Source organism: Callospermophilus lateralis, chromosome 4 (assembly GCF_048772815.1).
Source record: "Callospermophilus lateralis isolate mCalLat2 chromosome 4, mCalLat2.hap1, whole genome shotgun sequence".
Lineage (NCBI taxonomy): Eukaryota > Metazoa > Chordata > Mammalia > Rodentia > Sciuridae > Callospermophilus > Callospermophilus lateralis.
Genome location: NC_135308.1, coordinates 69339693 through 69353014, shown reverse-complemented (window position 1 = coordinate 69353014; position 13322 = coordinate 69339693). Strand labels below are relative to the sequence as shown.

Below are 13322 nucleotides of genomic sequence, written 5' to 3'. Positions count from 1 at the left end.
AAATTATGGCAATGGGGGCTGGGGATGTGGCTCAAGTGGTAGCGCGCTCGCCTGGCATGTGTGCGGCCCGGGTTCAATCCTTAGCACCACATACAAAATATTAAAAGTTCTCTCTCTCTCTCTCTTTCTAAAAAAAAAAAAGAAGAAAGAAAGAAAGAAAGAAATCATGGCAATGGTCCCACCCTTAGAAACTCAGAGCAGCCCTGAACATTTCTAGAATATCTTTAGGGGCCATTCTTCCCTTTTTTTCTTTTTTTTTTTTTTTTTTTGAAGAATAGCTCTAGGATCCAGTCCTACAGGTTCTAAGAAGTTTGGCAGCCTTTCCTGGTTCTATCCCAAATTTCTTTGTCTCCTCCAGTTCAAACTGGCAGTGGCTTAGTTGATATAATCCCATCTCTGTTCCTGGCTTCTGCTAAGGTGTCACACCCACGACTTCTTTAGCAAATGGCTGTACAACCACATCCTTAGTGTTCCTTTCAAAACAATCTTTCTTATTTTCTGCAATAAAATCAGCTGAGAGTTTTTCAAATCTTCAGGTTCTAGTTCCTTTATGCTTACAATTACTTCCTCAAATCATGTCTTTCCTTTTACATTTTACTATAAGTAGTTAGGAAGAACCAAGGCACAATTTTGACATTTAGCTTAGAGATCTTCTCACCTACATAACCAAATTCATCACTTCCAAGTTCTCCCACCAAACATTCGAACGCAGATCAAATTTACTTCATAACATGGATGATATTGCCTCTATTTCCCAAAAACATGTTCTCCATTTCTACCTGAGAGCTAATGAAAATTTCCCTTACCACCCACATTTCTAGTATGTACCTCAAACTCTTCTAGTCCATATCTATTACTCTGAAAGGCATGCTATGTTTTTAGGTATTTATTATATCAGTGCTTTGCTTCTCAGTGCCAAAATCTGTCTTTGCCTGGTCAGGCTGTCATAATAAAATACCAGAGACTGGCTCGTTTAAACAACAGAAGTTTATTTTTTCACAGGTCTGAAGCCGGAAAGTCTAAAACCAAGATGTCAGGACAATTTGATTCCTGGTGAGGGCCCTCTTCCTGACTTGTGGGGCTAATTTCTCACTGTGTCCTCACATGGCCTTTCTTCAGTGTGTGCATGGAAGGAGAGATAGCTCTCTTTTCCTCTTATAAAACCACCAATCCTATCAAATTAGGACCCGTGTAACCTCATTTAACCTTAATGATCCCCCAAAGCCCTAACTCCAAATAAAGTCACATCAGGAGTTGAGGCTTCAACCAACATATGAAATTTAGGGGGGACATAATTTAAATTTATAGTGAGTAGTAAATTTTATATTATGTATATTGTACCACAATCCTAAAAAAAAAAACTGGAAATGAATACAGAATGTCAGAAGACATAAACAATCAGGAGAAAACACATGACAAAAACATAAAAACTTGACAAAGGAACAGATATATCCATAAAGAGAATACTATCCAGCTAAACAAAGAAATGAGGTATCAAGCCACGGACAGACACATACACATACTTTAAACAAACAAACAAACATGGAGAGGCCTTAAATCCACACTGCTAAGTAAAAGAAGCCAATTTGAAAAAGCTACATGTTGTATGATTCCAACTATATAATTTTTTGAAACTGGCAAAATTACAAAGACAGTAAAAAGATCACTGGTTGCCAGGTGTCTGGGGGTGGGAATTAGGGGTTGGGATACATATATAGAACCCAAGGGATATTAAGGCAGTGAAATTATTCTGTGTGATATTCTAGTATCCTGCCAAGGTCACAGAGCTAGTAAGGCCAAGATTTAAACTCAAGCCTCTGACTCCAAAGTCCATGCTCTTTCTACTCATCTATGTTGCTCCTTGGGCCATACTTACCTACTGCCTCAGCAACTGATGGAAAATAAATTGGTACCACTATAATTCCATTGGCACCCCCAATTTTAACTGAGCCTTCAACATTTCCCAGAAATAGGAAGGATCATATTAACAATAAAAATTTAACTTTAGGAGATAAAAAGACAACTGGGGAGGCTGGGGGTTATGGCTCAGAGGTAAAGCACTCACCTAGCACGTTCAAGGACCTGGGTTCAGCACCACATAAAAATAAATATGTGTCCAACTACAACTAAAAAACAAATATTAAAAAGAAAAAAAAGACAACTGGGGAAGAAAAATACAACCTAGTCCGTCAAGCCAGAGAACACTGTTACTTGTGCTCTTCTTGAACTTTGTTAACCTATATCCCTCTCTTCTACTATTAAGAAAGAATACATACTTGCAAAATGGTTGAGAAATCTATCTTCTCTTCCGAAGATGTCTGAAGGTTTTATGATTGTAGCTTCTGGAAATGCATTTCTCACTTCATTCTCTCCAACAGCCTAAACAAACAGCCAGAGACAAAATTGTTCTAAATTCTGAGACGAGTGAACAAAGCTTCCATTCTTTTCATTATCAGGACACTACTTGTATTTCAAAGGTCATATTTCCCTTGAGGTGAAGGAATAACATTATTCACAAAACTCAATCACACAGAATGGTAAACACACACACACACACTCTGTCTCTTCTAACATTCTTTTGGGTTTTTTTCACATTTTCATATTGTAGGAACTGGCATTGAAAAAAGAAAGGAGAAAAGCCAGAGTAGAATTTTTCAGCCTCCATTTTTCCTCTTACTTCAAAATTCTGTGGTTTGTGTCAAAAACCTAGCAGTCTGACAGAGAAAGAAGAGCATGGTGGCAGTGGGCCAAAGTAAAGGAAGTGGTAGCAGTGCATACCTATGTCCACAGAAGGTCCTTAACCTTCCTAATCTCAACTACTTGTTACCCACTACTAACCTCCTACTCAAGCTCTTTTGTTCCATGAATGCACTGGCCCCTAGATCTTCCTTTTCAACCTATAGCACCAATGTAGATGACATCAATGCCCATGTGGATTTGGACCTCTCAGATTCTTGAGTTTCTCCAGTCTTACAATCTCTTCACTCCACTTCTATCACTCTCAACTTAGTTACATCACAGGCTTAATCAATGTTGGAAAGTGACCTTCTTCTGAAACATTAAATGAAAATATGCTATGCTTAGATGAGAATCTCCTACACATCCATCCTGTTTATTTTGGTTCATCTACTGCTGGAACACCTGTTCCTCAACCTTCTCAGAGACTCTAGTCCACTAATTCTGTTTCCCCTATATCAACCCTGCCTACCTTTCCTGGCCGCCCATCACATATTATATTCCAAGGCTCATCTTTTCAATCACTCTCTTATCATTATTGTAAAAACTTTGTCCCTGTGTCCTTTACTCCATCCACCAGGCAAAATCCTTATGGAGGAATGCCATTAGCATCCTTTGAGTCATGTACTCCTGCTGCTTTTAGCAGCTAAAAGAAAAATAAATAAATAAAAATCATAAATTAGAACCATTATAAATCTATGCCATCAACTTAAGTGGGCCCTCACATTTCCCAACAATAGTGTTTTCTTCTAATTAACTGACTTTTCCCTTTGAGCATTTCAAGCTTTTTCTATTCAAATCTCAGATTCCCCTTTCTTTCCTCTTCTTTCCAAATAACTTCATCTTCTAAATTGAAGAGAAAATATAAGAGCAAAAGAAAACCACCTCAAGGTCTCACCAAACAACCGTTTTCTCCTCTGGCAACTCACCCTTCACTCACCTGTACTCGGTTTTCACTTCAACACTTGCACTGAAACAATTTTTCCTAAAATGTCCACAATTCAAGACATTACAGTTCTCATCAATGGCGCTCATAAGTAACCCTTCTTCCTCCACTGAATTCTCTTGGCTTTCATAACATTGTAGTCTTCTATTTCCCTTCTACCTTACCTTGTCCTCATCTCTTCAGTCTTTTTCTTAGTTTTGATTTGATTTTTGCAGGTACCTATTCCTCTCTCAGATCACTAATCACTAGTTTTCCTCTAGTCTCTGTTCAAAATTCTCTTCTGAACCTACATTTATTCACTAGGCCATCTTATGCCCTCTCACTACTCTAATTAATGACAAATGCTGGTGACTCCCAATTTCTATCTACAAAACAAACCTTTCTTCTGAACTTTTCATAAAGTCCTTTTACCAATGTTACCTGAATGACTGAGACATATGTAGAACACAACTGAAACCCAAGTCCAAAACCAAATCACCTTCCATTCTCTCAAGTAAACAGTGCTTCTCAATCTTTGCTGCACATTCCACAATCCCTGTAGATTCTGTTTTTATTTGTGACTGTAGTGCAACCTGGACATTGAGAATTTTAAGAGTTCTCTCAGTGGATTCTAATGTGCAACCAGGGTGAAGAAGCACTGCCGGAAATCCTAGTAACTCTCAAGTATTTCTTATTCAACACTGCTACCATCATCCCAGTGGCTAATCCAGAGGGCTACAAGGTTTTGACTCTTCTCTTTCTTACCACCAACACTCCCATCCCCCTCAAACAACCGTGATATGAGAATCATTTCAGGAACAGTAGGGCAGAGGTAAGCACAAGTGACTTCATACTCATTTCTTCTTTCTTCAGCAGAGCATAGAAGTGTAAGGTCTGGATGTGCTGTGAGCCAGTTTTGTGACTGTGAGAGACAAAGCTCACACAAGGAAAGTCAAAGAGAAGCAGAGAAGCAGAGAAGCAAAGCTGGAGGCCAGAAAATCTTTGGTAACAATCTGTGGTGAGAGTTCTCTATTGCTGGATTTTTCAGATACATGAGCCTATAAATTGTCTTTGTGGTAACCCAGTTTACACTGGATTTTCTAATGCTAGTAATTAAATGCTCCTAACTAATATGTGCACTTTCTCCCCATTATACATTCCTGTAGTACATTTTGCTACTTTGCAAAATAGGGATCCTGCCTCTTATTCACTACTTTTATGCAGAGTGCCTAACAACATGTGGCACGCAGTCAGTGATTAGTAAACAATTTATTCAATAAGTAAATGCCATGAGTCAAAAATTTAGAGCCAGTGTCAAGGCTTGTTTCCCTCAACAGTATGACTCAAGACAGAATCATTATGGTAAAAACCAAATGCTAAGAGCAATCGGACAGCAACATCCCTTATGAAGACATTTCAGGTTATAGTCTGACTTCAAACCAGAGTAATCAAGCTCAGTATCATCTGGACTACATGTAGTTTCTGGGAATAAAAAAAGACTAAGCCCTATGTGAAGAGCCCTTTTCCCTGGCAAGTGTTTGTCCTTGTCATTCTCAACCTTCATATCACCCATGAAAGAATGGCACAAACCCATGACTATGCAAGATATTTGAGGGAAACAGATGATTCTTTCCCACAGTAGGTAACACAGGTATGCCTCCTTTAGCAAAAATCATACTCTACCTTTTCTGATCTTTTCTGTGTAATCAAAGAAACTTTAAAGCATCTAAGAGCAGGTAATAATACACTCTTTGAAACCCCTTAGCATTCAAACAGAAGGCACTCAATCAAAATGTCAAAACACAACACACATGCACATCTAATTCTGGATACAGAGAACTAGAAACCCTTTTAATTCTCAAAACATTGATGAGAAATCATTCTCATTTACACCATGTTTCAAAGGAACTAAGAAACTCTAGCTCTGTGAAGCTCCAAATCAACTTGTTACTTACCTTACTTCTCAGATATCTAGAAGAGCTTCTAATATTTGCATTCAGATGGGAAACATGGATGAATTTTTCAACTCCAGCTTCCTTAGAAATTTGAGCTATTGTTTGGGGAATCTTCACAAAGACATCCTCAAAATCAAAGTTTCTAGAAGAAAACAAAAGGGATTAGTTCAGAACTCAGACAGGATTTCAAAGCTTTTTGTGATAAGCTGGTTTTCACAGAAGTTAAACTTTAAAACAGTAATGATTTAACTATAAGCCAAGATTAATGCTTTTATAGAGCTTATAGGCCTGATTGCTGTCAATACTATACAGTTGAGACTTATTCTGAGTTGCAAATCCAAAAAAATATTCTGTGTTCTCAAAGAATCACAAGGTTGTGGCCCTATAAGAAAACCTGACTATTCTGGTTAGTGAGTGGAGGAAAGTGTACGGGCTTGAAAGGAAATCACTTTTTATTTCTGGGACTTGTTTCTCTCAAGGGAAAAAAAAGAAACTAAAAACTCAGCCCCTGGGGCTGGGATTGTGGTTCAATGGTAGAGTGCTCGCCTAGCACGCATGAAGCACTAGGTTTGATCCTCAGGACCACATAAATGGAAAATAAAGATATTGTATCCACCTAAAACTAAAAAATAAATATTAAAAAAAAAAACCCTCAGTCACCAATTCAATGTACAACATTAACTAAATGCTTGCTTGGTACAAATCACTATGTTGGTTGTTATGAGAGTCATAAAGTTGAGTATGACCCTGGAAATAATCAAAGAACTTAAAATATTTGATGAAACAGACATATACAAAGAAATCCAAGTCCAACTTTAGTAAACACTTAAAGAAAAGGATGTGAATAAAGTATTATTATAGAACTATAAGATTAAAACGTTACTTTTTAATAACTTATACAAAAGCCAAACAGAACTATTCATGGCAGTACTTATGCCATCTTCAATTAAAAATACAGAGAAGCAGTCTAGAACTTTGTTCACACAAGCACAGACCCAACATCAGTCACTGTCTAGTTGATATTATCAATCACACTGACACACCCCACATTGGATTTTAAGGGCATCATATCACACTGCTGACTTACACCAGACATACTCCCAAGTGAATCTAATGAGTGTCACTAGACATATACACGTGGATCATTTAATCAATTCTTATTGATGGGCTAAGTGAAAATGTTACTACCATGCCTGGCATATAGAAGGTGTCCAATAAAAGTCTACTGAATCCTTAGACTTACACAAGAAAGAAATAAGAGACTGAGATTACCTGGTTTCCCAGTCTCGTCCAACAAGATTAATGACTACATTGCTGTGCTCCACCGCTCTTCGGATAGAATCTTTGTCTCTCCCATTCCATTCCTATAGCAGTAAGAGCCAATCAGATGAAAACATAAGGGGCCCACCCTGGCACCTAATGCTTCCATAGCCTCCTAGGCAAGTTTTAAAATGGACCATATACTCTAGTCTCAATATGATGGCATTTAAACAGGTTCCATTGATTACAACGGAAATGAGACGGAGGTCTCAGGCTCAGTGCTGATTCTCTTGACTCTTCTGGGACAAACAGGTTAAAAAAATATTTTACTCAGGCAATCAAATAACAGAACCTAAGAGGCAGTTCATATTTTAGATATTAATTTTTGTCCACCCAACTACCCAGTTTATAAAGGAATTCAGTAATCAAATTTCCCTTCCTGAAACAGCCAAAGAACAAAGGATCATTTGGGAGATACAGACACATCCCCTGTTTATCCACCATTTACAGACTGAAGATAAAAGAAGGGCTTTTAAAGTCTAGCTAAATGGGGTGGGGGACATTCATGACTATTTCTTTATTTCTTTGTAATTTCTTCCCTTTTTATAATTTCAGATCTAATAATTGCTACCTTAAAGACACAAAAACTAAAGAAATGAACTGACTAAAACCTCAGGTTTTGGCATAAAACTACACTTTTGAACAGTTTATTAGTCATTTAGGACTTAAGTCGATGATGAATTTGTCCAAAATAATGTCTGAGAATTAAATAACCCAGATAAAGACAAAAAAATTTCCTATATTAAATGAAAATTGAACTCTGTAAGCACTTCAATGAAAGATAAGTAATAATTCTAGGCCCAAATACTAAGAGTGTGTGTGTGTGTGTGTGTGTGTGTGTGTGTGTGTGTATGTCAGTGCAATGACACAGGGAGAGGGAAAAACAGGGGGTGGGGAGCAGTGGGAGAGAAAGAGAATGGACTTAAATGTACTAGAAAAAAAAGGAAAATCAAAATCAAGAACAAAAATATGAAGCCCCAGCAAAAACCAGTTGGAACTGATGATGGAGTGTGGGGCAAACAGTATAAAATGGTAGTGTTGGAGTCAAACAGAGGCATGCAGACCCAGTTTGCCATTTACTAACTTTGAATAAGTTATTTCTCCAAACCCCAGGTAAAATTAGAAAATACTAAAATTTGGTGCAATGGCCCATACCTTTAATTCCAGTTATTAGGGAGGCTGAGGCAGGGGGAATGCAAGTTCAAGGTCAGCCTAGGCAACATAGTAAGACCCATTTCAAAATAAAAAATAAAATGAGCTGGGGGTATAGCTCAGTAATAGAGTACCTCTGGGCTCAATCCCCAGCAAAAGAAAGAAAGAGAGAGGTAGGGAGGGAAGAAATACAGTCTACCTTGTGAGGGTGCTCTCTGAAGACTACATATACATCAAATCTTCTGCACAATGAATGATATACTTAACAAAAAACTAGCTCTGTACATAAAGATAAAAAAGGTGTTATCAGAAAAGATGCCAAGGATTAGAAAAGTATGCTAGATGACTCAGAATAGAAGAGCTTGAGGCATAACTGTGTGAACTAACAGCATAGGAGAAATCAAAAGGAAACCAAATTCTCAAGAATAAGGCCCAAGAGGCATAAGGAGGCTGGTAAACTAAATACCATTTATATAACACTTTCAAATGGATTAAAGTGGGGAAATCATACCCCCTACTCAATATGGCCTGTCTCAAAAATAAGCACATTAAAAAAACACTCAACACACTGGATTCTCAGTTGCCTTAAGTCTTACTCATTAAGACATGCTTAAAGCACATCTCAATACTAGGTACTGAGTAAATTACTACCAGTAGGAAGAATAAAGTAAATGTCATATGGCTCAATTCTAGTGATTCCATGTTTGCAAGCTAGTCAAGGGTCTCACCGATCTGTGGTGAAATACTTTAATTCAGAGGCACTAACAAAGTGATCAATAAAATTAAGTTACAAAGAACTAGAGAAAGTTGGGTGCAGTGGCACACACCTGTATTTTCAATGAGATAGGCAAATCACAAGTTGGAGACCAGTCTCCACAATTTGAGGAGACTTTATATGAAAATAAAAAATAAAAAGGTCTAGGGATGTAGCTCAGTAGTAGAATCCCTAGTGTAAGGGAGAAGAAAAAAAAAGAAAAAAGACAAATTGGTGAAAAGCTAAGCTTCTGCACTTATAATGTCAAGAAGATATTCGATAATAAACTATTGGAAAAGAAAAATATTTGAGAAACAAGAAATGTCCAACATAACTATTACACTTAGCTTGAGTATTTAAGGAGAAACAAATGAAAATGTCATTACAAACAAGTTAAAAAAAATCAAAATTTAAGGGGATTTCAAATCATCTGTATGAATATCATGTCAGAGATGTTAAGATATTTACCAGTATTTTTTAAAGGCAAAGAGTTCAGTTTTCATAGAGTATGACAAAAGTAGAAAGTTGGCTAAAAGCATATTTAAGCCAAACATCAAGGCCCAGAGAGGGCAGCAATCAATAAGACAGCTATAGGCATTCTGGGCAGTATAATTCTTTATGGAAAGGATCTATTCTGAGCACTGTAGGATACTGAGCATCCTTAGTCTCTATCTGATAAGCCAATATGGCTCTATAATTACTGTACAACTTAGGCATTTTTAATCACTCCCTTCAAGGTTCTTCCCATCCTCCTTGCCTTGCCCCATTGGCAACTCTGACCTAAAGGAAGACCCTATAGATTAAAGAACAACAACAGGGCCGGGCATGGTGGTGAACACAGTAATCCCATCGGCTCAGGAGTCTGAGACAGGAGGATCACGAGTTCAAAGTCAGCCTCAGCAACAGCAGAGGCACTAAGCAACTCAGTGAGACCCTGTCTCTAAATAAATACAAAAAAGGGTTGGAGATGTGGCTCAGTGGTTAAGTGTCCCTGAGTTCAATCCCTAGTACTCCCCACCCCAAAAAAAGAATGTCAACAGGGAATGCTTGGGAAGTTAAATCCATGCTAAGTGAACTAAGTTATAAAATATCCCATTGGAGATAGTTTTCTTATTATAAAAGTACCATTCCATAGAAATATAAATTAAGTATATATGTAATTCTGAATTTACTACTTTCTGAATTTTCTACTTTCTAAATTTTCTAATAGCCACATTTAAAAGAGTAAAATAAAAGAAACTCATTTTAGTATATACTTTATTTAACCTGATATATCGATTCACTATTTCAATATGTAATAACTACAAAAATCACTGATACATTGAATATTATTTTTTCCATACTAAGTTGTTGAAATTTGCATTTTATACTTACAGCACACATCTTACATTTCAAGTGCTTGAGAGCTACCATGTGGCTGGTGGCTATCACATTGGACAGAACAGGCCTAGAGTAGGAATTAGCAAACTATAATCCATAGGCCAAATCTGGCCTGCAGCCTGATGTTATAAACAAAGTTTTAATGGAAAACAGCCACCTACTGACGGCCGGCCTAAAAAGTCTGAAATATTTATTATCTAGCCCTCACATAAAAACCCTGCCATCTAATGCTGTAACACTTACATACCAAAACAAGAGATACAGAAACCTAATTGAAGGAACTTACAAATAAAGGATACTCCTGGTCCATTCTGGGATAAAATTATCCTTCCTCTTTCTCTTAAAAATGACCTTTCTTTTAATTTACATTCATCAACTCCAATTATTAGTCATATAGGTCTTACCAGAAAGATAATCTGACCCAGATCACCCATGGGCCGAAGATGCATAATGTCATAAGTATCACACCGATAGGGTATGATCACCTGTGACCCCATCCGTCCTAAAAAATGAATTCAAACAAGGATCAACATCAATATAATATACACATGTTATACAATAATGATTTGTATATATAAATATATAAATTCTAGTATGATATATGAATTGATAAAAAGCATATTTTGTCATGCTAACGATGTTATAACTTTTCAGTTCATTATTCCCATCTTAATGTCTTAAGTAGGAAGCATGACTATATTCTTAATGTACAGTAGATAAAAATTACATATATCCAACATAGAAGGAACTTGGATACTGTTAAATGAAAAGAAACATAGCTGATGGCCTCTCATTGGGCAATCCTAACCAATGGCAAGGGAGCAGTCTGAACTCCAGGAATTTACTTACCAAGATGGTTGACAACATATCGGCCCAGGAAGCCTGTTGCTCCAAACACAGTAGCCACGACCCCACTGACAGAAGAACGCCCACCTTTTCCATGAGGAATGAGAGCATGATGAAGCTGGCGACAGGGTAGACCATAAACCACAGATGTGGCTACTGCAGAAATAGCAGAACCTTTGGGGGAAAAAAAAACACGATATATAAAACACCATATGATAATATAAAACTATCTGTGAAGACACAAAGCTTCTTTCCCTGGAAATATTGTTTTGTAATCAACACCTCAATAATTTAGTAATAAATTAGCAATAGTAATAATAAACAGCAAATTATTGCAATACAAAATCCCTAGGACATGAGGAAATATAGAAAAATCAAGAAGTAAACTCCTTGCCCCACAGGATATAATATACCCAGGAAGACAAATCACATTAAGTCATACTGCCATGAGGAAGAACTCCTGAATAAAATGTATTAAGAAAGGTCTTAAAGTGGAATAGCAGAAAAAAATAGAACTCCAAGAGAAACACATCACATACAACAATGTAGAGGTCAGAAAGTATAAGACTAGCACAAGTTAACATTAAAAGACCTATCTGGAACACATTCTAAAATGATGACTAATGAAAAATAAAGTTGATGATATGGACTGAAGGCAGAGAATTGTTAGTACAGAGCATTAGGGAAAAAAAAGATGCAATTCAGACTTAATATAAAACCACTGGAAAACATCAAAATGATGACTTAGTGAGCAAAGTACTTGCAAAAACATTTTCTGATTTTTATAAAGGTTAACAGCAAGTGATTTGTCATACCTCCCACAATTTCTCTTTTATGGACTTGGTTTCTTGGTACTAGAAGAAATCCTCAAAATCAGTGCATCAGTACTTACAGCTCCGTGTAGTATGTGCGCAAAGAGACCATCTGGCCTTAGCAGGTGCATCTGCAGGGTTGGGAAATTCACTATTTCCTACAGTAGCTCACTCTGATTTGAGTCATTCTAATCATGAGAGTGATTCTTAGTACTTTTATTCCTCATCTTTCTCTGGAATAACAAAGAACAAGTCTAATTCCTCTTCACATCTAACTGCAGCAATTATATTCCCACTAAATATTCTCTTCTGCAGGTTAAACACCTCCACTTCCATCAACTTCCCCTCCTATGGCAGAAATGTAAATTCCCTTTGGATATGTTCCAATTTCTCAGTCCCTTATAACTTCTTAAAGGAGAATTTTAGAGCAGGTTACCCAACTTTCACATAAGTAGAAATAAGTAAAAATGTTTAAAATGCTGAAGAGCTTCCATTCCTGTCAGCAAATTTTGGAGTTCAGCACTGGCACTGTGTATGCTTGGAAGAAAATGAAAGACATAAATGGTAATTTCTTTAGAAAATTTGTGTTTGTTTTCTGGGAATAACTTCCCAGTGGCACTCTGCACAAAACTGTTTTTCCCTATCAAAAAGTATGGAATCGAGGCCTGGCATGATGGTGCATACTTGTAGTTCTAGTTACTCAGGAGGCACAAGCAGGATCCCTCGATCCCAGGAGTGCAAGGCCAGCCTGGGCAACATATTAAGGCTTCACTGCTGCTGTGTTGCGAAAAAATAAAAACAAAATCAGAAATCAAAGTATGAAATTAGAGAAATAGCCTGGCTTTCAGAACAATAGTTGAAACTACAGAAATTAAAATCAAACACAGATCAGACCCATAATAATAACATAACAACAGCTAAACTTATAGAAATCTTACCAGGTGTCCAGCATCATTCTAAGTGCTTAACAGATATTATCTTAGTAAATGTTATCTTTATGACCACTTTATATATGAGGAAACTAAGGTTCGAAGAGGTTAGTGACCAGCCCAAAAGCCATTAAAACAGACCAATGAGATACGAGAAAAAATAAAAGGAAATGGTATCCAGAAACCAAATAAAGTGTTTCAATGAGAGAACAATTAGCTCTATCAAATGCTGCTGAAAAGTGAAGAAATACCAGAAGATCACAGAATCTAGAAGATGTTGGTGACACGACCTTAACAAGCAATTCTGTTCTATTAGTGGGAATGCAAGGAAAAGTAGAGCAAGCAAAAGAGAGAATGTGAGACAAGTAGTAGTAAGAGAAACACAGATAATTCTGGGAAGAAATGTAAGGGGGAAACAGTAATGAGACTAGAAGACATGAGGACCAGGAAAGATTGTTATTTTTTATAATATGAAGTATTATATTTATATGCTGAGGAAAATGACCCAGTAGA

General features: G+C 37.0%; 1 protein-coding gene across 1 annotated transcript in view; it reads right to left on the bottom strand.

The window, feature by feature from the left end:
• Positions 1-13322, bottom strand: part of Ndufa9 (NADH:ubiquinone oxidoreductase subunit A9) — a 31090-nt gene that overhangs the window by 15972 nt on the left and 1796 nt on the right. Inside the window, exons 2-6 of the mRNA XM_076854039.1 lie at positions 11072-11242; positions 10627-10724; positions 6889-6980; positions 5617-5758; positions 2277-2379 (exon numbers count right to left, since the gene is read on the bottom strand). Of these exons, the coding sequence (XP_076710154.1) occupies positions 2277-2379; positions 5617-5758; positions 6889-6980; positions 10627-10724; positions 11072-11242 (606 nt within the window). The remainder of the gene's footprint in view (positions 1-2276; positions 2380-5616; positions 5759-6888; positions 6981-10626; positions 10725-11071; positions 11243-13322) is intronic.